Here is a 26,721-nt window from a genome sequence, read left to right as displayed (position 1 = left end):
TTATTATTATTATTATTACTACAATGGTGAGGAGAGGCAGGCGCTTTGTTTTAATTGGCAGTAATTACACCATCTAAAAAAACACACTCTCTCACACACACACGCACATGTACGAACATGCGTCCTCACCGTGTTCACAGTTCTTTCCTCCGTAGCCCAGCGGGCAACTGCAGGAGTGTGTGTTCCACTTGTTCACGCACAGTCCTCTGTTCTGACACGCGCTATTCGAGCAGAAGTCTCTTCTGGCATCACAGCCTGAAACAGAATGGAACAGTTAGAGTCCAGTGATGCTTTAATGGAACATTTAGAGTCCAGTGATGCTGTACTGCAGCTTTAATGGAACAGTTAGAGTCCAGTGATGCTGTACTGCAGCTTTAATGGAACAGTTAGAGTCCAGTGATGCTGTACTGCAGCTTTAATGGAACAGTTAGAGTCCAGTGATGCTGCAGCTTTAATGGTAGGGCAAGAAGGCAAGGCCATTCAGGTTTGATACTCAGGGCACTCACTTAAAAATAAAATGGATGTCTATTAGGGCTGTCAGCGTTAAGCGATGCGATTAAGGACCAAGCATATCGCGTTTAATTTTATTTTTTATTAATTGCGTGCCGCCAAATATTTTTTGTTTTACACCTTCACTTGTTCTGTTATCTATGGAGCCAAGGGGACATGAGCAAAAAAAAATCGAAAGTTTAGTTTCATGTGCTCACCCAAACTTTCATGTGCTCACGCAAAACCTTTTCACATGAGCACATGAAAAGTTTCACATGAGCACATGAAACTAAACTTTAGCCCTTAGGGCCTCCGTACAATCTTGTGCTGTAGATTATGTACTAAATAAGTGATACTTTACTAAATAAGTTATACTTTACTAAATCAGTGAATAAGGGAATACTTGTGCTGTAGATAATGTACTAAATAAGTGAAGGGAATACTTTTGTAATACAGAACAATGGGAAGTGTTTAGTTGCAGTTCAGTTCAGAGTGCTGTTTCCTCAGGGGTCCCACCTGCAGTGGTGCCGTTGTTGGCGATAAAGCTGGCCATGTCCATGGACTTGCTGTCGATGGTCAGGTTCCTCATGCAGCCTACGAAGTCGCGGCTGCGCACGGGGAAGTCCTCTGGAAGGTTGGGCACCCCGCCCAGCAGCAGGGGTCCTGTCAGGTCCAGAGACCTGGACGTGCAGAAACCAGACCAGCAGCGCAGGTAAGGATCACCACACACCAGACCAGCAGCGCAGGTAAGGATCACCACACACCAGACCAGCAGCGCAGGTAAGGATCACCACACTACACACTGCCCACTACACACACACTGCACACTGCACAACAGGGCTTTGGAACATAATAAACAGTTTTGTGTTTATGACCTGCAATATGCAGGACTAAGACCACCGTTGACTAAAATTTACACAAATGACCTTGTGTCAAAAAGCTTAGGATTTCAAGGTCTACAGCATAACCTCTGTTGTGAATTATGAAAAGTTATTTGCATATAATAGGGCACTATTGTACAGAGTCTCATGATTTCTATAAAAGCCCACATGTGCTGGCCCTGATCAGAAACAGGGTTTAATGATTAGACCAACCTTACTGGCGTAATCATTGTAACTGCAAGAATGTCTACTTGGACCCACAGGGGAGCAACCAGACTTTTTTATGGGAACAGAGGCCACGACTCATTTCAGCCAAGTATATACTTTAGAGGAAAGACTTCAAACTGAAAGGAGAACACTTGGAAATTCTTCTACAGTTCAGAGAACTTTTACAGCTCAAGTAAAATGTGCATTACAAGCACGGAAATGCATGCATTGATTCTTTCTACAGCTGAGCAGACAATTTGAATGTTTGATTGAGGTATACACACTTGAACAATGCACCAATAATCCAGCCTGTAAACCACTGTCCTGCCTCACACAACATATTCATAGACCTTTTCTTGCAGTGTGTCTTTCAAGTAACCTAATTGCTAACCTAAACGAAATGCTGCTTTAGAGGTTGAGAAACAACTAGCAGCTTGTCCATGACGTGTTTTTGGGATAAATTGCATGCTAGCGTAAGAACACATAAAGGCCTGTCTGACAGCGAACAGCACGCAGATCTGTGGGAGATTAGCGGCGCTGAGGAGGGAGTTGAGTGAGGGCAGAGGGACTGAAGGTAGTGTAATCTCCTGTAATTATCAGCTATTCAACGCCAGCCTCCAGTTAGCGTGCCTCTCCACTGCTCAGGTTCCTGTGAGCTTACTTCTGCTGCCAACGACAAGGCCCCTCACATCTCCCCCTAATAAGGACCTCTGATGTGCGTGTTAACACTACGCAGTACGCTGCCAGTGCTGTGCAGGTGTTGTGATAGATCTGAATCTGGTAAGAGAAAGTTACAACATGTGCTGTGCACAGTTTAAACATATTGTCTTCTTGTCAACCTAAGACATTTGAATCACTTACACATACTCATAATCAACGTAAGATAATCAGATCTGAGTGTCGGTCACTCACTTCTTCTGAATCACATACGCATACTAATCAACGTAAGATAATCAGATCTGAGTGTCGGTCACTCACTTCTTCTGAATCACATACGCATACTAATCAACGTAAGATAATCAGATCTGAGTGTCGGTCACTCACTTCTTCTGTCCAGTCTGAGTGCCCTGAGCCGCACAGCTGTAGTTTCCGATCTGGCCCCCAAAACGCACCGACATGGCAACGTCACAGTTGTCAACGGCAACCACAGCCACCTTCTCCCCTGAGGGTCCATGGGGGGTGCCGAGTCGCCCGATGTTGGGCTAAAAGAGAAAAAAATGAAAATGACTTTAACAGGTCTCTGACAAGTTTAAGACAAATTAGTTGTCTATTGTAGTGATTTTCAATATTCAATGACTGAGCTATGAGTATGTTTGGTCGAGATGAAGGTATGCATTTTGTTAAACTGGAATATGGGGTAACTAACAGACAGTGAATCTGGAGTTAAATTGGAATATGAGTTAACTAACAGTGAATCTGGAGTGTCAGTTAATTTTCTTTACAGCAGTGAAGTTGTTGAATGTTTGACACCAGTAATGTTTTCCAACCCAGTATTTACTAAATCCTCGCATACAGAGGAGACTTTACCCTTCAAGGAAAACAGTGAACACTTCTTCAAATGTAACTAAGCTAAATTCTGTGTCTTTGTTTGGGTGGAGATAACAGACCTATTTTCTCTCTAATCTCGCCAACACAGCGTGAGATGGCTGTTTACTATTCAGAGGGAGGCAAGGCCATTTCAACTCGGGGCCTAATTGGATTAGGGCAATGTGACACTCATGAAGAAAAACAGTCTGGTGGGAGAGTGGTGCCATGTCAAACTGCCCACCGGCAGCACCACACCCAACACCACCAGGCAAAACCCAATAGCGCCAATAGTCTTATTTCAACCCTGCACCATTTTCCACTGACTTTCTTTTTTTTAACAGTCCTGGTTCTTCCTGCATATTTGATCTAAAGCTTCCCTTTGAACTCCTTCCTTTGGGAGCAGTGTGAGCTGACAGGGCGACCCTGGAGGGGCAGGGCAGGGTGTGCCCAGGTTCCAGGGGTAGGGAACTTTCCCTGGTTTTTTAGCACGGTGAGATTTGGCAGGGGTGGGATATTCAGGGGGTGAGCACAGGCCATTTTGCATCAGCCTTGTCATTGTTAATGCATGCAAATCACTGAAATTCATTGTGCATATGTTGTCATTAACATGAAAAAGAAATGACAGTCAACATATCAGAATTTTAGAAAGAGTGGCAGTCTACTACTCATGGAGTCAGTACATCAGTACTGTCTGTAACACTGCTGACTGCTCATGGAGTCAGTACATCAGTACTGTCTGTAACACTGCTGACTGCTCATGGAGTCAGTACATCAGTACTGTCTGTAACACTGCTGACTGATCATGGAGTCAGTACATCAGTACTGTCTGTAACACTGCTGACTGATCATGGAGTCAGTACATCAGTACTGTCTGTAACACTGCTGACTGCTCATGGAGTCAGTACATCAGTACTGTCTGTAACACTGCTGACTGATCATGGAGTCAGTACATCAGTACTGTCTGTAACACTGCTGACTGCTTGACCATGGACGTAAATGGGAAAGTAAACTAAATTCGCTTGACCTTGTTCAGTTTAAGAACATCAAATGCTGGATGCTTGAAAAGATGCAAGAATGATGAAATGTTGGGTTGTCTTTACAGCAAGAAAACAAGGACGAGATCAAACAAACATAAAGCATGCTAAGCCAAACATTCTAATCCATGTTCTATGCTAGGTGTTGATGCTAAGCCAAACATGCTAATCCATGTTCTATGGTAGGTTGTGATGGATGCATTTTAAACTTTTTGTGTTGCGTGGTGTTTTCATTTATTTATACCCTTCTGATCCCTCAACAACAGCAGTGAGAGGACATATGTTTGCATTTAACTCAAATGATGTTGATTCTTAAAGAAGAGACAGCTCCAGTACAAATCCTGAACGTCTACTGGCTTTAAAATGAGAGACACATATCACTGTGGAGTGAAACATAACTAATCCCCCTCCAAGGTGTATGCTGTGAGGTGCATACACCTTGATCTACTTTAGCATCCTGCCTCCCCACAATGGCCCCCTATGTGCACCTGTGATCTACTGAATCACCCATTACATGGGTTTAACTTCCAAATCATGTGCCCCTGGGATGTCGGGATGCATTTCAAAGCTACGCTATACGCCAAAGTCTTAATCTTTTTAAGGGGATCTGACAGAGAAAGCCCAAGTAGCTGTCATGACTCTCGCTATCACATAATAGAGCGCTCCTGTTACCTCACCATGTTTTAGCTCTGTGTGGACTTGGAGGGTTAGTGTGAATGGGCTGAAGGTCGTCTCACATAACAAATAGCTCTGGGACATATACTGCCCTGTGATCCACTGTGTACAGTGTGCACATCTCAGCATTATACATTTCACAGCTCACATTTCTAAAGCCAAATGCATTTATCCAGCTCTGCAATTCTGTTGGGTGGGTGAAGAACATGGAAACATGCAACCACATGCTTTCTGTTCATATGGGGGCATTACAATCTGGAAAAGTAAGGTGTATGTTAGCCCACTGTATCATATAAGACGCATATTTCATTCTTCTGAAGACAGGCTTGGCAACTGTGTTTTGAAGTGTTAAGAAGGGCAACAATTAGACGTGAACTTAGATAAGCTTAATTGCAAGACCAAAGCACCTCAGTCTATCCCATCTAACAGCAGCTGGGCACCAAGCCCTCTTCAGCTATCACACACTCCTCCCCTGGGTCTTGTTAGGGACGGCCTTTGGGTTGTAGAGGACCAACTGCCCATTCACAGCAGTACCCCCTTACTCTGATCCTGGTTCAACTACACGTATCAGAGGAGGAAGCATGTCAACAGGAAAACTGATACAGGATCAGTGTTCAGTCATTTCAGCTGCTATAATCAACCGAAACCCGAACCCCTCCACAACTTACAAGAGTCTCTTGAGCAGCCTTCGACCTTCCGCTGGCATGCCTTTGTGATTCTGCATTCTTCCGTGCCAAACTCTGAACCACAATTAATTGTCCAAATCTAAGCCCTAGTGCTCTGTGTAACTTAATGCCTTCAAAACACTGTTAGATACTGACAATAATACAACACCTGCACCGGCAACTCGCTGTTTTTCAGCTTTCTTAACATTTCTTAACAGTCATACTGGACAAGGAGTTCCCCCTCTCTTTCTCCCTGTTCCCAAAACATCACCATAAATTCTCTTCCACGGACCACTGCATGTCATTTCTTGGAAAAGAGAGGGAAACACACTCCCCATGTGTGTAAGCTGCATATATCTTCATGATTAGATTACAGGTAATTACGGGAAACATATTTTTGTATCTTTTTAAGATGATACATTTATAACAATAAAATGGTCAACTCTTACTAAAACTCGATATTATATACTATAATTATTATATACTATAATTATTAAATAATATATTCTTTTTTTATTATTTGGTATTCCTGGGAATTTGCAAAGCTTTTTTTAAATAATTGATATTACTCCCAGATCCCAACCCAAAAGAACACAGCCAACATGGGGGAGGCAAACACAAATTAGTGCATATTTTCAAGGTTAGTTTGGAGTCGCAGACATAACAACCAGATTGTATACACTGGGCTGCTAGGGTCAACCAGATTGTATACACTGGGTTGCTAGGGTCAAGTTAAGGTTAACAGAACTCAGACCAGATCACTGGCGACAGCTGCAGTGTATGTGAATGACCCTCTACACTCATGTCAACAGACTTCAAAACAAAACAAGCATTTAAACAGTTGTGCCAGCTTTGACATACAGACTTCAGCACAAGCCGAAGCCTCAGACCAGCCCAGGTGGGAACTTGTAGAAAAGAAAGAAGAAAGGGTCAGATAGAGAGGAGAGGGCAGTTGACATGGAGAAGCCTTTCTCGCTATCTCCAAAATATGCCCTCCCTCACTATAACCCTCTTCACCAAAGCCTGATAGTTCACATTTTCACTTGTCTGAGCATATATGTTCAGACAAACTAATATGCAATCAGAGTCTTTTCAAACAGTATTATAATATGAGGATGTTACATGATGAGAACTTGAGCCTTTGTGACAATATCACAATATCACAATTTTTGAGTTAAGTGAAGTGCAACAAAATGCCTTATCGTGATTAAATTGTCGAAAGCGAAATTAGAACAGGGCCTACATTTATGGAAGACCCACTGCATAAAGAATAGATGTGTGCCGTCTGGCACCCTGAGAGACCCTCCCCTCCAAACGGCTCATTGTGGCCCCAGATTAGCGCCACAGGGGGTCTGACTATTGTCTGTTTGTCTCTGGAGGATCAGAATATGAACTTGGCAGCTGAGGGAGGAGCTTTGGTGCTTTACATGAACAATGGGCTCAGCAGAAGGACGGATGGGCATTTAGCACATCTTATGATTCAAACATGACCGCGCTGACAATCCATGCCACTTAACAGGTATTCTAAAAGAGAATACACATTTAGAGGATGACTTGTCAGAGCTAGCCAACAACCTGCCGTTTGTTGACGAATTCATCCAAGAAACATTTTAGTTGTGATGCTTCTGAATATTTCATATATACAACTCCATATATGATTGCAAATACAAAATGTAAATGTAAATCAGGTTTCTAGGCCAAGTATACCTCCGTAGCTGCCTTCAAGGGCACTTCAGCCGCTCCCACTGGTCGGGGATCGAACCGGCAACTCTCCGGTTCCAAGCCCGAAGCCCTAATCAGTAGGCCACGGCTGCTCCAATCATGTCCTAATTCTGCAATACTAACATGGATTTGTTTGAGTCCCCATACAGGCACCAGATACACACTCAGCAATGGCTCACACGCTTGAGGAGTTTCCCATGAAAATGTCCCATGCAACACACACACTGTCACCCTGACAGGATGGATGAATCTTTTGAAGGGACTCCAAAATCCTTTCAACTCACTCACTTCAAAAGCCCCACTAGGAAAGACTCTTCCACTTCCTGCTTTCCCAAAACGGGCCAAAACAACATTGTTTCACGCAAACACTCAAAAAAGAAGAGTTTTAAACATTTTACCACCACAACAGGAATTCCAAGTATCTGACATTGTCTTATATGACTGCCCCAATCAAGGACACAAGAAAGGAACCTATAGCGGCCCAATGGTGACCCAAACACCAGGGATCAGTGTGTCTGTTCCCATGGCGACAGAGAGGGTGGGGAAAAGGAGGGCTGTCCAAGTGTCCCCATTGACTGACCTCTGACCCCTAATCCCTGTCCGCCTTGTAGGATCCCCAGTGATGCATTAAAAGCCAATGACAACTTCTATGGTCACAAAAACAAATGCTTGTAGGAGCGGTTGGCGTGTCTCTCTGGGTAAGTTATGAAGAGGCCTACTCTCATAAATCTGTCGCTGGTCTTTTGTTTCCCTCAAAGCGCCCTCTTCACATGCATTCAGTCCCATAACCAAACCATGACTCTACTTGACTGAGTAAAGTAAAGATGAATGGGAATAAAACTGGCCTGACTTCTAAAATGTATGTCAACAACTCTTCCCATGGAAAATGATACCAGGACACATTTTGGAGAATACAATGGGTACATGGAGTATAACAAGAGTACATCAAGAATAAAATAAACATCCAGTATACCTTACGGCTACAAGTAAGTCAAAACTAGTTTTGCAGTTTTGCCTTTGTTCAACTTTTCACAACATGTATCATCAGGGTATATAAGTGGGTGCTTTGTCTAAAGGAGAAATGCATTCCCTGAAGTCATGAAAGGTGACACAGTCAGCTAATGTAAAAAGGTACATCTTTTCTATCACAGATAGATCAGGATCAAAGAAAAACATCCAAAGTGAAACAGAACTAGTGTGGGCAATAGCTGAACAGTGTGTCCAAATCATTTCACCTTGTAAAATGATACCTTGTTATCAGAGTATAATGACCTCCTCTAGGTGAAAATTCTAATAGCTAAAATTGTCAAAATATTTGACAAAACCTAATCTAATGATAGATCTGTTGCACTGTGTGTTAGCTGATAATGAGCTGTAGGCTATGGGCTGCAGGTGAATGGTTGTGTACCTTGTTGTAGTAGTGCAACTGGACAATGTGCCACTGACCATCGCTGACCCCTCCAGGGATGAATGGAGACACGGATGTTTTAGTTTCTCCTGAAGGAATATGGAACAACATCAGCATCAACATATTTTCTTTTGATATATCCCCTCCCAATGGAAATCTGAATAGACTGAATTATTGGACTGAGAGGAGTCACGACAGGAAACGAAAAGGAAAAACCAGGAATGACTTCAAAAACGTTATTTTAAAAACATTCCAGAACTTTGGCCCATTCTTCCAAGTAAGGAACAACAGGGTGTTTTGGCAGTAAACAAGCAGTTCTTTTAATCTGGAAGTATTCCAGCTGAGTGGACACCACAACAGCGCTGGCATGATTGAGGTTAATGATTGTCTGAGGTGGACGATACCTCCAAGTGAAAGGCCCCTCTGAAGTCCAACACACAGGCAGGCATCTCACTGCTTGTTTGCTTCCAACCCGGCAATTATCTATGAGATGAGCGGCTGCCCTGTGGGTGAAGCCATTATCTAATTTCTTATTAAAATTCCTCTTCTCCACAGACAATGGGATTATGCTCAGTGGAACAGAGAGGGTTTCTGCTGTCAGTGCTTCAAATGCTGTCTTTACTCCATGTGCTTTTTCCAGGTCTCTAAAAACATTGACTGTTGAGTGATCTAAAATGGTTACAGTCCTTGGTTTATGAGTGATCTGACAAAACAATGGAGTCAACATTAGACTTGGAATTGTTCTACTGTTCTCCTACTGTTGGGACTCTGAGCTGTAAGTTATCATTGGCTCAAACACTGAACAACATGGATTTAACCCATGGCAGATGCATCGATCAAATAGATTGGAAATATGAATAACTAATGACTATACTTTAACTAATGTCTATTCCACTTGGCCGGGCCAGAGATTTCATATTCGTGCATCATGGAACAGCAGTCACTCAACCACATTCAGCGCCCCCACTCTCAAGGGGAAAGTGGTCCAAGTTGCTTTTCCTCCGGAAAAGATTGCTGACAGCCCTAAAGATTGGCCGCTGCTGGTCCACAGTTTGGGCCGCAGGCCAGGGTCAGGGAGAGGGAAGGTTACAAAAACAAGAGGACAGGTAGATAAAGGAAGTGTGTTTCTCTGCTCTTTGGCCAGCTGCTTCCTCCATCCACACATCTCCCCATTCAAATATGCTTTTCATTCGTCGAGCCCCCAATCCCCTCACATCCACCACCCCTGTCCAAATGCAACATGCTGTTTCTACTCTCCTCGCTCATCAGAGGAGGACAAGGGCATGTCTCTCAACCTTGCGGCGCATTTACAGACACACAAGGTACAAAAGGCGACCCGTTCCATTGTTAGGAGCGCGAGGAGTAATCCTGTAGTTGCTACACGAACTGGCTCCGCTCACCGGCAGAGAAGGTCAGCTGGATCTGCTCCTCGGAGATCTCCAAGGCGATGAAGTCGTGCTTCTCGTTGAACCTCCCATTGTACAGCAGCAGGGCATTCCTCTCCCGAGTGGCAAACCTGTGGGCGCAGAAAGGTCAAATGTCAGGGTCCAGTTTCAGCCCTGTCTATGGAAACCAGAGGAATGTGGGAATGGAGATGGGATGGACAGAGAGAGAGGGGGAGGGAGGGAGGGAGAGAGAGGGGAGGGAGGGAGGGAGGGAAGTGATGGAGGCAGACCGTGTGTAGACAGAGAGAATGTCAGGACTACAGGGAGAGGACTGGGGCGGATTACTGGTTGAGTCGGAGAAATGAGCGTGCTGATGTTTGGCAAGCGGCTGCCCCTCGTAAGCCCTGTGGTGATCACACAGGAGAGTTGGAGAGAGGTGAAGCGGCTGCCCCTCGTAAGCCCTGTGGTGATCACACAGGAGTGTTGGAGAGGTGTCGCTCTCCATATGGCCCAGGGCTTCATCCACAGGAAACCGCGGCCAACAAAGCCAAACACCGGCTGGACTCTCGCGCCACATGCCACTTCCTGTTTTCATGTTTGCTAGCAAGTGTTTCCCCTGGAGGCCCCATGAGGATTTTTATTCTTTGCTGCACACGTTTGATCACTTACATTTTTACATTCAATAGACACTCTAATCAAAAGAGACTTACAGGTAAATGGCCCACTACAGTACACTTCCAATCACACAGGACTTACTCATGTGCTGTAAACATGAGAATCCAAATGAAGGTGAAATGAAGAGAAAAGAGAGAAAAGTGTAAGAAAAGAAAAGACCTCCCTGGACTGCCCTATCCTAACTGCCCTATGCTAACTGCCCTATCCTAACTGCCCTATGCTAACTGCCCTATCCTAACTGCCCTATCCTAACTGCCCTATCCTAACTGGAGTGTAGTATGCTGGACTGCCCTATCCTAACTGCCCTATCCTAACTGGACTGCCCTATCCTAACTGAACTGCCCTATCCTAACTGCCCTATCCTAACTGGACTGCCCTATCCTAACTGCCCTATCCTAACTGCCCTATCCTAACTGGACTGCCCTATCCTAACTGGAGTGTAGTATGCTGGAGTGCCCTATCCTAACTGCCCTATCCTAACTATCCTAACTGAACTGCCCTATCCTAACTGGAGTGCCCTATCCTAACTGCCCTATGCTAACTGCCCTATACTAACTGGACTGCCCTATCTTAACTGGAGTGCCCTATCCTAACTGTCCTATGCTAACTGCCCTATGCTAACTGGACTGCCCTATCCTAACTGGAGTCCCCTATCCTAACTGGACTGCCCTATGCTAACTGAACTGCCCTATCCTAACTGGAGTGCCCTTTCCTAACTGCCCTATGCTAACTGCCCTATACTAACTGGACTGCCCTATCTTAACTGGAGTGCCCTATCCTAACTGTCCTATGCTAACTGCCCTATGCTAACTGGACTGCCCTATCCTAACTGGAGTCCCCTATCCTAACTGGACTGCCATATGCTAACTGGACTGCCCTATCCTAACTGGAGTCCCCTATCCTAACTGGACTGCCCTATGCTAACTGGACTGCCCTATCCTAACTGGAGTCCCCTATCCTAACTGGACTGCCCTATGCTAACAGGACTGCCCTTCCTAACTGGAGTGCTAAGGCATTACTCAGTACACTGCTGAGAGTGTGAGGATATGAGTAAGCTGACTCTAGCAGCAGACCATGTGCCTTGACATGTCCTGCCATGCTGACTAAACCCACAGCTCGACATCTATCATCTACCTGTGACCACAGCTACCCCAAATCAAAGTCTTATCAAGGTGCAAGATCTTGGCATGCCATTTTGGCGAGATGTTCAGCAGATAAGACCAGGTGAAGTGAAACCAGACAGGTTGGAGGAAGGAAGGAATGACGGTTGGAATGAACTAGACACCTGAGAAAAATGTACAGGTGGGAGGAGGCTACTCACATGAGAGACACAGTGAAGTTAGAATGAACTACACACCTGTACAGGTGGGAGGAGGCTACTCACATGAGAGACACGGTGAAGTGGAAGCGCTGTTTCAGGCCTCGGAAGGTGATGAAGGACTGGCCAGGGAAGTTGCGTGTGGTCATCTCGCAGTAGGGCTTCTCGTACTCCCCCTCGGGGCACTGGCACATGAAGCCGCCCACCAGCAGATCCACGCAGCGGCCGCCATTCTTGCACACGCCCGGCACGCAGCGGCCTGACCGCGCGTTCACTTCGCAGCACTCACCTGGACATTAAAAGGAGAGAGAGACCACGTGAGATGAAAAGGAGAGAGACCATGTGAGAGACGACGAGAGAACAAATCAGCGACTCCAACTGCTCTGTCAACTGAGAATGGAGAAAGTGGTGAGGGAATAGGAGACAGAGCTGAGACAGAGCTGAGACGGAGCTGAGACGGAGCTGAGACAGAGCTGAGACGGAGCTGAGACTCCAGACTACACATTTATATCAGTATTATTTACAAGATACCTGTGAGCTACCTGAAATGCGAAATCTCACCCTGCTAAGAGAAGCCATTGCACATGTTTTGACAGATGTATAGCAATGCTGAGAACTTTCACTCCAACACCTTTGGCTCATAAATCCAGCACCTGTTAGACAGCTTTGTGTGCTCTCCAGAGTTCAGCCACTTCATCATCCCCACAGATCTCATTACAGCAGTCACCACCTCACAGCCCTGCTCCACGTTAATACCACACCCAGTTCACCTCCACTCCACTGTGGATTCACCACCCCTGCTTTCTAAACCAGCGCGTCCACGCGGAGAGCACGGCCGGTCCTGTGGTCAGTGACCCCAAACGACCCCCACCAGCTTAAGTTAAGTCAAGCAGCTCAGAGAGAAATAGCGAAGGGACAATAGACTAGCCACGGGCAGCCCTGGTGGTCTATGAGGACACCTGTTATGGTTCACCGGACCACTAAGGGTGATAGCCTGATGACAGCTCTGGGATAGGTCACGGCGTGATGACAGCGCTGATGACATCACTCCTGCTGCACTGCAGGGCATTTTTAACTCTTTGTTACCCTCCCTGTTTGATGTGAATGGAGCAGCAATAAAACTGTGTTTCCAGTAAGGAGGACAAGCGGTGAGATGTGAGGGATATTGGGACATAAGCCTCGAAAACAAGTCCCAACTCTTCTGCATCGTCTCCCTGACCGCGACTGCGCTCTATGTGTCCAGACACACTGCTGATGCATCATGCGCTCTATGTGTCCAGACACACTGCTGATGCATCATGCGCTCTATTTACCTCATCTCTCTGGCAACCCCTTACCTGCCTTCACCTTCCTCTTATCAAGATTAAGAAGCAGAAGCACTGAATAGGCTTTTAAACAGAGAGTTTCTGTGATGGTGTCCAAGGCAAACACAGCCCATTGTGCAACACTCACAAGGCAAATGAAATGTCATTTCAAAATAGAAGTGGCAGTGTTCATAAACACTAACCATCAAATGTTTTTCTTTTGGGCGGTGTCTGTTTTGCAAAATTAACTACATATCGAAACTGCCAAAACTCTACAAGGTGAACACAGGTAAATGGGCACAACATGACAGATCTAATAATGACTAACATGGCAGCAAGTAAATCCAGGGAATTAACAGGATTACTTTCTCCTTTGATACTGTATGGGAGGCTTTATGAACATTTAGGATTAATAACTATGAACATTTACAGAGTTCTCTTTCCACAGGCAGATCATGCCACTGCAAATCAGAAGTAACACAAATATTTGCAGTTAAATAATCTCATATTACTTCCTAAAAGAAATCTGACCAGCTGACCTCACCGTAGCACTTCTAGCCGTCCTCTACCAGCGCTATTCCTAGTCCAGACTCAGTAAGTAGGATGGTCACAGAAAAGGCCACTACACAAGAATGCTGCAGCTCAGCTTTTTGTGCTCTTGTACCTGTGAAGTCGGCCGGACACTCGCAGGTGTAGCCGCCCTCGCGGCTGATGCAGCGTCCGCTGTTCTGGCACGGCCCCGAGTAGCAGAGGTCGATCTCCGTCTCGCAGTAGTCGCCCGTGAAGCCGTCGGGGCAGCGGCAGCGTAGTCCGGCCACGGGGTGGATGGGCCGGAAGAGGACGGTGTGGGACGAGATGAAGGCCGCTGAGCTGTCGAAGCGCAGCACCGCCACGCACTTCATGTAGTTCTGGCAGGGCTCGCGCAGGCACACGTTGTCATCGAAGGGCAGCACGCGCTGACCGGACAGCTGACGCAGCAGCGTGCGGTTCAGGTACACGCGCTCCTGGAGCTCCTCGGACGGGAAGAAGTGTCCAGAGCCGCCGGGCAGCAGGGCGAGAAGGTGACGTTGAGGATGGTGGCGCCGGCGTGCGCCACGTCCGTGTCGTTCTGGACGTTGAAGATGAAGACGGCGTCGGGGCCTGTGGACAGGATGGCGGCCACACCGCGGGCGAAGAGCGACAGCAGCGGAGACAGGAAGCGCTCCTGGGACATGTTCTCCAGACGCACGGTGATGCTGCTGGTCAGCATGGCGTCGCTGATGATGGTGACGCGCAGTGTGCACTGGGCACTGATGCTGTGGAGTCCATCTGTAGGGATGAGAGGAGAGAGAAAAGAGGAGAGGAGAGGAGAGGAGAGGAGAGGAGAAGAGGAGAGAAGAGGTGGAGAGGAGAGAAGAGGAGAAGAGAGGAGAGGAGAGAAGAGAAGAGAGGAGGAGAGGAGAGAAGAGGAGAAGAGAGGAGAGGAGAAAAGAGGAGGAGAGGAGAGAAGAGGAGAGAGAGGAGAGGAGAAAAGAGGAGGAGAGGAGAGAAGAGGAGGAGAGAAGAGGAGAAGAGGAGAGGAGAAAAGAGGAGGAGAGGAGAGGAGAAAAGAGGAGAAGAAGAGAAGAGAAGAGAAAAGAGAAGAGAGGAGAGGAGAGAGGAGAGGAGAGGAGAGAGAGAAGAGGAGGAGAAGAGAGAGGAGAGGAGAGAGGAGAGAGGAGAGAGAGAGAGAGAGGAGAGAAGGAGAGAAGAGGAGAGAAGAGAGAAGAGGAGAGAAGAGGAGAGAAGAGGAGAGGAGAGGAAAAGAGGAGAGGAGAGAAGAGAAGAGAAGAGAAGAGGAGAGGAGAGAAGACCATGGTGACACATTAGCCAATTCTGTTTGAGTGATTTAAAAGGCTTCACATCACTGCACCACAGAGCAGCAAAAGAACATGTTTTGACAGATATCAGGATGCAGAACTGAGCTCTTACTGGCTTTCTCGCTTTTTCTGCCTAAACTTGTTTTCATGATCAAAGTCAAAGCCAGCTGTTTTTTTTTAATAAAATGAACTTGTTGCAATTGCTGGCATGAAGCTGACAACAGACACTTTGCTCTGTGCTTGACTAGCTTTCTGTGGATTGCACTTTTCTCAGATTCACCTGGACAAACATGATGTCAAAACATAGGCACAGCCTGATTTCATGGATTTCATCGGCAACTCTCACTAACTTGGAGCAGCCTGTTTTAACTTGGTATCACCTCCCTTGCTAATGTTTCTCATTTTGTCACTGCCTTGTCATTGATTTTGCAAATGGAAAACGTTATTGAGTTGGTATCAGGCAATTTACATTCCCTTCCCTAGTATGGACATCTATGTCTGTCCTACAGCCACACAAGACTCTCCCTTCCACTATTTAAGCCATCTTGAAATTCTTCCTCCATTCCTCTCCTCCAGTTAGAGACATTGTACGCACAGTAATGACGGCTACAGGGGCGAATAGTACATCTGCTTAGTGGGTCACAGCAGGTCTGGCCCATTGTCCCTGCGTTGTGTGGCTATTGTTACGTCCTGTGTATGCCTCTCTCTCTCTCCTGTCACTCCAGCGGCCTGGGAGGCTCCGTCATGTGAACGCACGGCCTTCTAATTGGCACACAAAGAGGACCCGTTTCCACTCTGTTACACTGTCCTCTCTCATATCGCCCATCTGACCAGACACGCAGTGGTAGACACAACAAGACCCAGCTTCTGATTGGGACACCCATAAACACGACTTATCACTTACTGTACACACACACACACACACACACACACACACACACACACACACACACACACACACACACACACACACACACACACATAGACACATACACAATACACAACACACACACACACACACACACACACACACACACACACACACACATACACACACACACGCACACACACACACACACACACACACACACACACACACACACAATGGACATACAGTAACAGCTGGTCATCCCAAAAAAGCTCTTGTGTCTTGAATAACAGAATGGTTAATGAGAACAGACACTGTGTCTTCGCTTGCCGAAGATCATCACTACTAGCCAGGGGCGTGTAACTCATGTGAATGCTGGTGATTATACGTAAACATCCACGTCACCACATCTCCTGCGGATTATTGGTTTTAGCCGGAGGATAGAAAATAAAACAGGTGTGACTGTTTAACTGGACATGCAGAAAGGGATGTGTCTGACATACAGTCCAGGCCTCAGTGGACCAACAGGCCTTGGACTTCAGCATTTAGGGCCATTTCTGTCACCTTGTTTTCCTCCCTACGTTCCATCTCTTATCTCACTCCAGGGAAGCTCACCAGCAGGAAATTCTTTGCTCGTGCCCAGAAAAAATTCCCAGGAAATTCCCAGTCATTCCCAGTCATTTCCTCACCTGAGAGTTAACTGTCCTGTCTTTTTTCCAACGGTCACATGGAACAAGGGAACAAAAATGCTGCGTTCACTCTGCCATTATACTGACCGGACGACTCACATTTGTTCTCTTCTCCCTGTCTGTTCTTCCTGATCTCTCCACAACCTACTGCTGGGCTGCACTCATACACTACAACCTACTGCTCTCTCTGGGCTGCACTCATACACTACAACCTACTGCTCTCTCTGGGCTGCACTCATACACTACATAAGAAAAACGAATCGTTCACCTAAACGTACTGCACTAGAGTCCTTTTTTGTCCGTCTAATGCCCCTTCTAAATTCAAACGCTGTTCTGCTTTGTCTCAAACAACATCTTCAGACAACAGCATGCCAGCAAGCAAATAGTACATCAGTGGCTGCCAGACATTTTGGGACATGTCCTTGTTTATTTTGGCACAATCTCCGGATCTTAAGATAAGACCCTGATAAAGGAATATTAATCCCAAGAAGAGGGCCTTTTAAGCAGTCTGAATTTCTGCCTACTGCACAACGTTTCACGTCTCACTTTCACTAAAATCCTCCCCCTCAGTCCAAAAGAGGCTATATAAAAGAGTTTTTTTTGTTTTCTTTTTCAACTGAAGGAATTATCTGTATGTTCACACATGATCCACAGTGGATGGTGCCCAATGTAATTCATCAGCGCTCTTTAGCACTTCATATTTCACAAGCATTAGTCACACATTAATCCGTCACACACGTCTAGCACTGACACAAAATAAATGTGAATTAACTACATCTAACAGTTCAGGAGAGTCGGTCACTGTTCCTAAATATAATCTCTCTGTGGACACTAGACTCTGCTGGGCATGATGACTTGGCAAACATGACCCACTTCCACTTAATGTGACCCTTTTGTACACAAATACAAATGTTACATCATCTGCAAATCATGCACGCAACTCATGTACTATCATGACACTCACAGAGGCACAAAACCTGTGTGCTTTATACATTCACACACACCAAGAGAGTATGGCTACTTAACACAAACCCTGTGTGCTTTATACATTCACACACACCAAGAGAGTATGGCTACTTAACACAAACCCTGTGTGCTTTATACATTCACACACACCAAGAGAGTATGGCTACTTAACACAAACCCTGTGTGCTTTATACATTCACACAAACCAAGAGAGTATGGCTACTTAACTGGACTCACACACATGGCTATCAGAATCATGGTCTGGGTATGGTATATCATGTATAGCATAGGTTATTGATCTTAGGAGGACACATATCGTCCTATAATCCTGGATCTACGAGCATCTATAAGCCTGTCAGCAAAAAGACACATGGACCTTTTAGCAGATGACAGATTCAGAGTGTGATAGAGAAGCCTTCTGTTACAACTTCTTATTCCTGACCGGTTTTGTGCAGCTGTGAGCCTTGAGAGAGGAACATGGAGAATCCAGAAGACAGATGGGAATTAAAAACTAGACACCAATTAAGACAGAGATTGTTGCCACATTCCAAACAGTATCCCAAAGAAGCAATTAAGAGACAATAAACTCCATTACGCCTCTTCCTCTGAACACCGTGTTCCATATTTACAAAAGCAAGAGCATCCCTGTGTGTGTGTGCCCATGTCCTCTTTCAGGGTTGATGGGAAGAATAGGTCTACTGTTATCAGCAGACACCCAGAAACACACACCCACACGGATAACTAAGCTGGGGTGTTTCTGGTAGTGAGTGCACTTGCACTGTGAATACTTCAGCAGCACTTGGATTCTAAAGGATGCTCATTCATGGCTAATATTTAGTATGGCAAGCTGTAGTGTCTCTCTTCATGAAAACATATTTAAAAAAACATTTCAAACTTTTCTTCAGTTCGTCAGGTCATCTTCTGTGAGGGGGTGATATACTGTCACTAAAGGGCAACAGTTGTTTAATTTCCATTCCGACGTTGAAGCACCACAAATAGAAGTCCCCATTCATTGGCTTCTTTTAGATACAATATACAGTCTATGCAATAGCCAACCCCCTCTACTGTTTAATGAAGTTAAACTCTTCATTTCCAGTAGTTATCCATCAGCAGTCACAAATGTGTGAGTTGGTTCTGACATCCTCTTTGGAAATCACTTATAGCACAACAGTCAACAACTGTGGCCTTAAGTAGAAGCTATGCTGCTATACAGTTACACTGTAGATACTAGTCCAAATCTAAAGGTTGAGCTTCACGCTTAAAATATCTTAATGTCATTTTTGGTGTGAGCAAAGTTGAAAAAATATTGTAATACACATTTTCCCTTTAATAACAGATTCATGTAGTATATTACCGTAAAACAGGAAGACAGACATTAAATGCATCCAGGAAACTCCAAGGCATATCAGACAGGCCTCTAGGGTGAGGGTTAGGCTCCAGCACTCTGGGTCTGAATGACAGCAACCACAGTAACATCATGGCTGCTTGGTGGCCTAAATAACGCGTGGAGTCCAGCCAGCGCCATGCCCCCCAACACAATGAGGGGGCAGAGAGGGCAACTCTGCCAGCATGACACCCAGCAACATGTGGAAGAACTTCTTCAAACATAGGACCGACAGAAGATTCTTTTCAATACTCAAATAAAACACCAATGTATAAAAAACCAACAGAGAAAATATCCATTCAATGTGTCCGATTATCCAAAGATATAATGACTCCTTGAGCACCGTGATGAAGGGCTGAATAAAATCTTCCGTACTTTGGTAAACAGTACTCTGGGTTTTTTCACTGGTTCTTTACAGCACATCAGATTGAACGCCTTGACAATATCATTTGAACCACGTCAAACACTCTCTTTTAATGATAAAACACTTTTATCTCAGGCCAGGGCACATTGTTTTGCCAAAAGTTTTTTGTAATGCTGACTTCAATGTGCCCTCCTGAATGGCAGTTTTGATCAAAAGAGGCTCTGTTTTCCTTTTGATCTTATTAGGGAGCTACACGTCATTTACAGGATGTACTTTCACTCTGATTCGCCATCATCTCAAATGCTATAATAGTCATCTTCCTGCTCATTGCCAAATTGTAATAACAGGCAAATCAACCATCATGGAACAATAAAAGCATTGTGGATTATCTTCATTTGAATGTGGCTTCTTCATGCGCTCTCATCAGTATTTGTCAGACAGCATCAGCAAGTGTGTTTGATTTTTTTTTTTTAAACTGTATACTATGTTGATGCAAGATATCCAATCAGTGCTGCTGTCAGTTCATTTTGAGGCAAAATCCCAACCAGTAGTGATGCTAATCCCACTTTTTGCCAGAGATTTCCTGTTAAAGGACAATAAGAAATTGTTCTAACGTAATGTACTGCACTAGATAGTTGATACACACAAAGCCACTATTAGGCCCCTCCATTTAACACATCTGCACTAACCAGAGAACAATACACATAACCACCACTCAAGTAACAAAAGGAAAACCCTCAATCATGTGCTTCTGAGAATCAGGAATACCTGTTGGCTACAAATCTGCTTTGTCTCCATTTTCCTTGACATGTGTTTTCAACACGAGCCACATTCCTTCCTAAGTCCCATTAAGGCAACAGGCCCAGGACTGTGGAATGCGGTAAGGTGCACCCACGGAGGTTAATGAAAGAACCATAAAAGTGCCAACATTACACCATTAAACTGACAATGTCCAACACCAACAGGGCGGTTAGGAATGCTCTTTCTGCTTGTTTGTCACTGATGAGGTGATGAATGCAATCAACCAGAGTGAGGTTAGGAGGCGGGAGAGAGAGATGGAGATAAAAACCTAAGGGGGAGGGGGAGTCAGTGCGGAGTGAGATGCCTGTATGTCTTCAAACACGTCCCAAAGATGGCAGCTTTGATGTGTGTGAAAATGAGCGGGTGTTTGTGGAAGTGAACAGCGTGGGGGCAGCTTTTTTGGCTACCGTGGGGATGGAGTTTACGAGGCTCGCTGAAAACTCAACTCCTGAGGGGATGAAAGGGAAAGTCTAGGGAGACATGGCACATCAAATCTCTGTCCAAACTCCAGGCAACCACAGGTGAGGTGAAGGGCAGGAGTCTGGTAAAGGGACAGAGTCCACATCCAATGTGGAACCTACACCTCCATCTACATCAGTGCACCACTCCAGGCCTACAGCAAAATATAAACGGTATCAGGTGGCCCTGATCTGCCAAAATCTTTACAGTGGTTCCTGAAATATCTGCAGGAGTTCAAGTTGGCCCATTAATACATGAACATTCAAAGTATGACAATGCTGGTGTAAGGTTGAGCAATACTGTAAACAGAACAAAGCAATCCTTTGCCACAACTCCACAATTAGAGGCTCTCGTGGTTAGTCTGGTGTTAGAGCTCAACTGTGTACAATGTTACATCCTTGAATAAAGGCTTCCATGCTGGACTACAGTCCTATGTTCTGACCCACATGGTTACCAACTATTTAATTGAAGTACATAGCTCTTCATTCTTCTCTAGAGGTTCACAGGAATGACAAGCATGTGTTTTCATCCACAGCACAGGGACGCCTCTTCCTTCAGCTGAATATCCTCTGTTTGTCCCTGCACTACAAAGGACAAGGAATTCTCAATTAAGACCCACAACATTTCAATGACCTAGAATGGACCTTGCAGGGTTCAGGTCTGAGCTCATCAAAATTTCAGAGATGACTGAGGCAGATGCCTCTTTTAGCATTTGTGAGTGATCTAAGTAAAAAAAAAAAAAGCTCAATGTAATGATCACGCTTTCTTTATCCAGACTATTTTTGGTTTCCCATGGCAACCAGCCTTTTCCATGGGAAAATTAAAAGCAGCCATTCAGAGGGAGGGCAGCTTAGCTTGGGACTAATGGCTAACTCAGAAAGAACAAAGGCCGCAACCCAACCTGGCGATCAACAACAATGGGAAAGAGAGAAAGAGATTAAGAACCAAATCTGAACCAGGAGAATGTCGAAAAGTTTATCAGTGATTTGTAGAGTTCTTGTCGTTGTTAGTGTATGGTGTTTTTTTAACACTATTACTGGGGATGATATGGGGAGGTGAATGGGTGGAGCATGTGGAATGAAAACCTCCCTGAACTCTTCTCATGGTCCAGTTGCAATCATGAAAAGCCGGGAGCTGCCGCCTCCAATGAGAAATTAAAGAAGTTGTGCCTCCTTACTACGTGCTCTCTGACACACAAACAGCTTTTGTGGGTTTTTTGACAGAAATCTGCATGAGGACAATGACTCTGCAGCTTCTCCTATTAAAAGAGCCCCCCCTCTGTTGCACCCCCCCATCTCTTTCTCTCCCTCTCTCTGCTGCACCCCCTTTCTCTTGCTCCCCCACCTCTTTCTCTCCCTCTCTGCTGCTGCTTTGCTCCCCCCTTTCTCACCCCCCTCTCTGTTGCACTCTCTGCTGCCCCCCCTTTCTCTCGCTCTCTCTGCTGCACCCCTCTCCCACAGCACCCCCGACAGCACAAAGGGCCGCGCTACACCCCTCCTCAGAGAGTCGGAGGGGCCTAAGCGAGCTTACAGTCGCCATGACGACGGGAGATGAGAGCCAAAACTCTCTCATTCTTACCCCCTGCTTTCCACATGCTTGTGTCCTTGAGTCAGACTCTGACCAGTTCTGATGGACACTTTCTCTGTCCCCCCAAACTCCAGGAGAGGAAATGAGCCTGGCCCCTCTGACTCGTGATTGAAATGGGGCCCAGTGTAGTTCAGCAGGCTGGTGTGGGCCCAGTGTAGTCCAGCAGGCTGGTGTGGGCCCAGTGCCCCAGTCATTCATCACTTCAGTGTCCAATCAAACGCTTTTTTGTTGTTGCTATGTATTTTGTGTTGCTATCGGTTTTCAGGGAGGAAACTTTTGCTGTGCTCATTATTGGGGGTATTGACCATATCTGGCCATTTTCACCAAACTAAAGCACACACTGCAAATTCAAAGCAACTTCCTGTCCAGATAAGGCATGTATTTCATCAGAATGTGTGTTCCGCAGGACTGAAGCCCACCACAAGACTGTTGTTAGCAGCCTGATCCACAAGCTGAGTTGAAGAAACACTTACTGTATGTACAGTATATGATTTGCGTAACTAATATCAACCAGCACACATAAAATGTGGTTAGTGAAAAAGTTTACAACCGATCTAAATCAGAAGTCTAAGCACTCAAAGTGCAGGGAATGCATAGCCTGACGAGCCAGACCCACATTAAAATGTAGGGTCTGGGCCCTCACCGTTCACAGTACTCAGTCCGAGGGGCGGGATAATCGGTTGTCTTTCAAATTCCCTCTGCACGCAATAGGACAGTTCAAACTAGGCTAGTTCAAACTTTTGCCAACTTAATAAAAGATTAACTCGTGTCACACTGTTCGCCAACAGCAACATTATCTTATTTGTTTTCAAGTAGCAGGGGATTCAAGCCAAACCGTTGCAACTCTGCCATCAATCATTATGTTAAGCCCGCCTAACGACTCTATACACGATTTGATTGGCCTGATAGAAGTTTAATTTTTCGAGCTCACAAGCCAACGGAGAGTTGCTAGACTAGCCCTGGCAGCAAATGTAATTTGTTGCCGCTAGGGTGCGTCTACATTTCTAGGCTAGGGAATGCAAGCCGAAACTGACTGTAAAAACCCAAGTCACACCACATCAACAATAATGAGCGATTCATATGCGGTGAGTGAAAACTATGGAGGAGAAAAATGCACCCAGTCAAAAGGGGAATCCCGTGACTCGGAGCTGTACCTGGCATGCATCTCTGGGGAAGGAATGGAGACTCATGCCTACGCTAGTCTGGGGTCAAGATCTACTTCACTGACTTCAGGATAAAAGTAAACACTAAGCAGACCCTATAGGAGATAGCAGTGTCTACACACCAACAGACACTACACCAACCTACAATTAATATTTAATCTTTTACTCAGTGATGCAATTCACATGCAACTCAGGGTGGTTATCTGAGGACAACTCACAGTATTTTACAGCAAAGCATTTCACTTGGACTTATTTGTACGCTTCAAACACTTGGACTCATTTGTATGCTTCAAACCCTCAGTGGACAAGCTGCCCAGCAAGGAGCACAAGTCTCGACTCACGATGGTGAGCACAGGTCTCGACTCACAATGGTGAGCACAGGTCTCGACTCACGACAGAAGTACCGGACGGTGGAGAGGACAGCAGAGGACCTCTAGGGTGTGTATGCACAGGGGATAGAGAGAGGGGGCAGAGGGAGAGAGAGGGGGGCAGAGAGAGAGGGGGGGCTGAGAGAGAGAGAAAGAGAGGGAGGGAGAGAGAGGGGGGCAGAGAGAGAGAGAGAAAGAGAGAGGGGGCTGAGAGTGTGTGTGTGTATGAGCTAACAGGAAGAACAAGGAGTGTGTGCAGGGTTTGGGGTGGGTGGGTGGTTTGGGGGGGTGGTATTTGGCACACCATCCCTTTTCATTAAGATGGGCACACGGCAGCTGTTCCAAAAAGCTTTAGTATGGAATGTATCAGTGCTGGAGGCCAAGGCACAGATTCATTCACAATTGGCACAGTGAGCCTCACTGTGGCCTGACACACAACAACAGGTTAAAAAGTATTATTGTGAGAAACCTCCACAAAAACAAGCACACATGCTGACATTGTAGACACATAGGATGATTCATGCTTTTATGTTACAGTTGGCCCGGCTACATGTAAATATTTCCGTAACCTGTGATACCCATGTGATAACAGCCAGCATCTATCCATCACTGTTAGCTGCAGCGTCTCTTAGAGGAGCAGCCTGTTAGCCTGTGAAGGTCAGGTTTTCACTGTTAGCCTGTGAAGGTCAGGTTTTCACTGTTAGCCTGTGAAGGTCAGGTTTTCATTACATTTTCCAGAATATTATCAAATATTCTCTGTTTATCTTTCCTGAATGACTTTGCTTGATGGTTTAAATATGATATCGCCATGTAGCTATATTGGATAAGAAGTAAGATGATTTTAAAACTATTAACTCGTTATGCGTCTGCCAGAATGGGGACTATTTGGGATTCCCTAATGCAATCCTTACACTTTTGCACAATCCAGAACTTGCATTCTTATTCCAGTCACCTCATCTCAGTCTATTCGTATTTACAGCATGTCACACACTCCTTTGATGCTCAGTGCATGTCACCATCTCCTAACAGACCCTGAGGGCCAATGACAGCTACCTGAATAACAGAGGTGGAGACGTGCATGCCTCAGGTAACTCTCAGGGGCCCGAGCTCAGGTGACCCAACTTATAGATCTCACATTTCAGAGCCTAATGCTCATCCCTCATCTGCTCCGTCTCTAATGATGCTCTGCACAGACATACACACGTACAGTATATGTAGCGTATACAATAAAACTATGTATCTTAGTGTAAATGTACAGTATAGCGTATACAATAAAACTATGTATCTTAGTGTAAATGTACAGTATAGCGTATACAATAAAACTATGTATCTTAGTGTAAATGTAGTTGGTTGTTAAGCATTTGGGGGTGGTCAAGTCAAGTCCATTGACAGAGTGCATCTTACAGACATAAACAAGCGGACACACAAGGGATACTTATGATGACCAACATCATGCCATTTTACACTGCCATACATACCGTACAATTTGCACTGTATGAGCAAATACAAATACTTAGCTGAAGATAATGACACAATACACAAGGATATGCCCAGAATATCTTCTTAATGGAGCTTCTTCTCCGAGCACTTGAGGCCGTGGAGGTTATTTGTCTGCTAAGCAGCAGCACATGCCATTGGTTATTCCCTCAAATTAGATTATGGGGGGTGGACATGGACAACTCTGGGGGAATAAAGTGCGGGATTGTAACAGCCAGCCTGTTCATCTACTGCAGCCTTCACGCAGGTAGCACCACAGATGAAGTGAAATCACCTACTCCCACCTATTCCCACAGCTGTCCTGGAGAGTTTACACTGTGTCACTATGTACCTACTGAATCACTAGTGTGTCAGAAACATCCGGATAAAGTCCTATCAGTCATTTCATTAAATACGTGCAGGATGCACACAAATCTTCAGTCATTTTCATCTAATCGTAGAGCTAGCAATCAATCAATCCTGAGTCACAGGCTAGAGTTACATGCTGTCAAGTGCAGATCTGCCCCAAACTGTGCTTGAACAATTAGCTGGGAAAGACTTGGCATGCTAAGACACGTTCTGAGCTTTTGTGCACGAAAGGGTCTGAAATATACTGGAAATGGCAATTTGGGAAGAGAATTCGGTCCGACAGATTATCAATCACTACGCACACAGATCTAAAGTTAAAGCTGCAGGCGATGTCTGTAAAATGCTGCAGATCACAGGCTTTCATATCCATCTGTGAGGAGGTAAAAGATTTGCTTTACGCTGTATTCCCCTGCTTCGGGGAGTAGGGTGACTACTATGATTTTGTAAAACCACAACAACTTCTTACATTATTCCTTTTCACCTAAAGCAAAACACTCATGTTTTAACATTTCTAATGTACATCACATGAAAGCACTCTTGGCATTGCAGTGCAATTAAACAGACGTAGCCATTACATTAAATTACTTTTGTCTCTTTTCCACAGTAACTAAAGTCAACCACACCATAAATCTGTCTCAATAGCCAATTAAATTCGCTGACCTATGAAACCACTCGGGCTTTGTTAGTGTGGTCACGCTTGTGCTCTACAAGTGAGAGTAACTGCTCTGGGCTTTCTGAGAGAAGCTGTAGAAGTGCTGTAAAATAGTCTGGTGATGACCCCTGGTACGGGTGGGCGGGTATAGAAAGTGAACATGACCAATCACCTGCATCAAAGACTGGTCAAAGCTTTAACAACCGAAACACAAGACAAGGCAGACAACAGCACGTCAGTCCAGATATTCCAAAACTGTACTGACCACTTTACAACTTATTTCTTCCCCAGGATCAGGTGTTAAAAAGAACTTAAGAGTTAACAGGCTGACATCCAGATGTGGCATCTGACCTAAATGCTGAGGGCATGACACACATTACATACCAAGACAAGACAGCATCAAATAAGCATCCATTCAAACTCTGAGTGGGCCGTCGGAACAGCATG

General features: G+C 45.3%; 1 protein-coding gene across 1 annotated transcript in view; it reads right to left on the bottom strand.

Moving 5' to 3' along the window:
• The window catches only part of celsr1b (cadherin EGF LAG seven-pass G-type receptor 1b), a 60,041-nt gene that overhangs the window by 29,669 nt on the left and 3,651 nt on the right, over positions 1 to 26,721 (bottom strand). The window contains 8 exon segments of the mRNA XM_048256175.1: positions 130 to 255; positions 1,006 to 1,169; positions 2,622 to 2,779; positions 8,609 to 8,697; positions 10,009 to 10,124; positions 12,053 to 12,275; positions 13,955 to 14,344; positions 14,347 to 14,598. Coding sequence (XP_048112132.1) covers positions 130 to 255; positions 1,006 to 1,169; positions 2,622 to 2,779; positions 8,609 to 8,697; positions 10,009 to 10,124; positions 12,053 to 12,275; positions 13,955 to 14,344; positions 14,347 to 14,598 — 1,518 coding nt within the window.

This window comes from Alosa alosa, chromosome 11, assembly GCF_017589495.1.
Source record: "Alosa alosa isolate M-15738 ecotype Scorff River chromosome 11, AALO_Geno_1.1, whole genome shotgun sequence".
NCBI lineage: Eukaryota > Metazoa > Chordata > Actinopteri > Clupeiformes > Clupeidae > Alosa > Alosa alosa.
The sequence above is the reverse complement of the archived record's forward strand: the minus strand, read 5'-3'. Positions and strand labels throughout refer to the sequence as shown.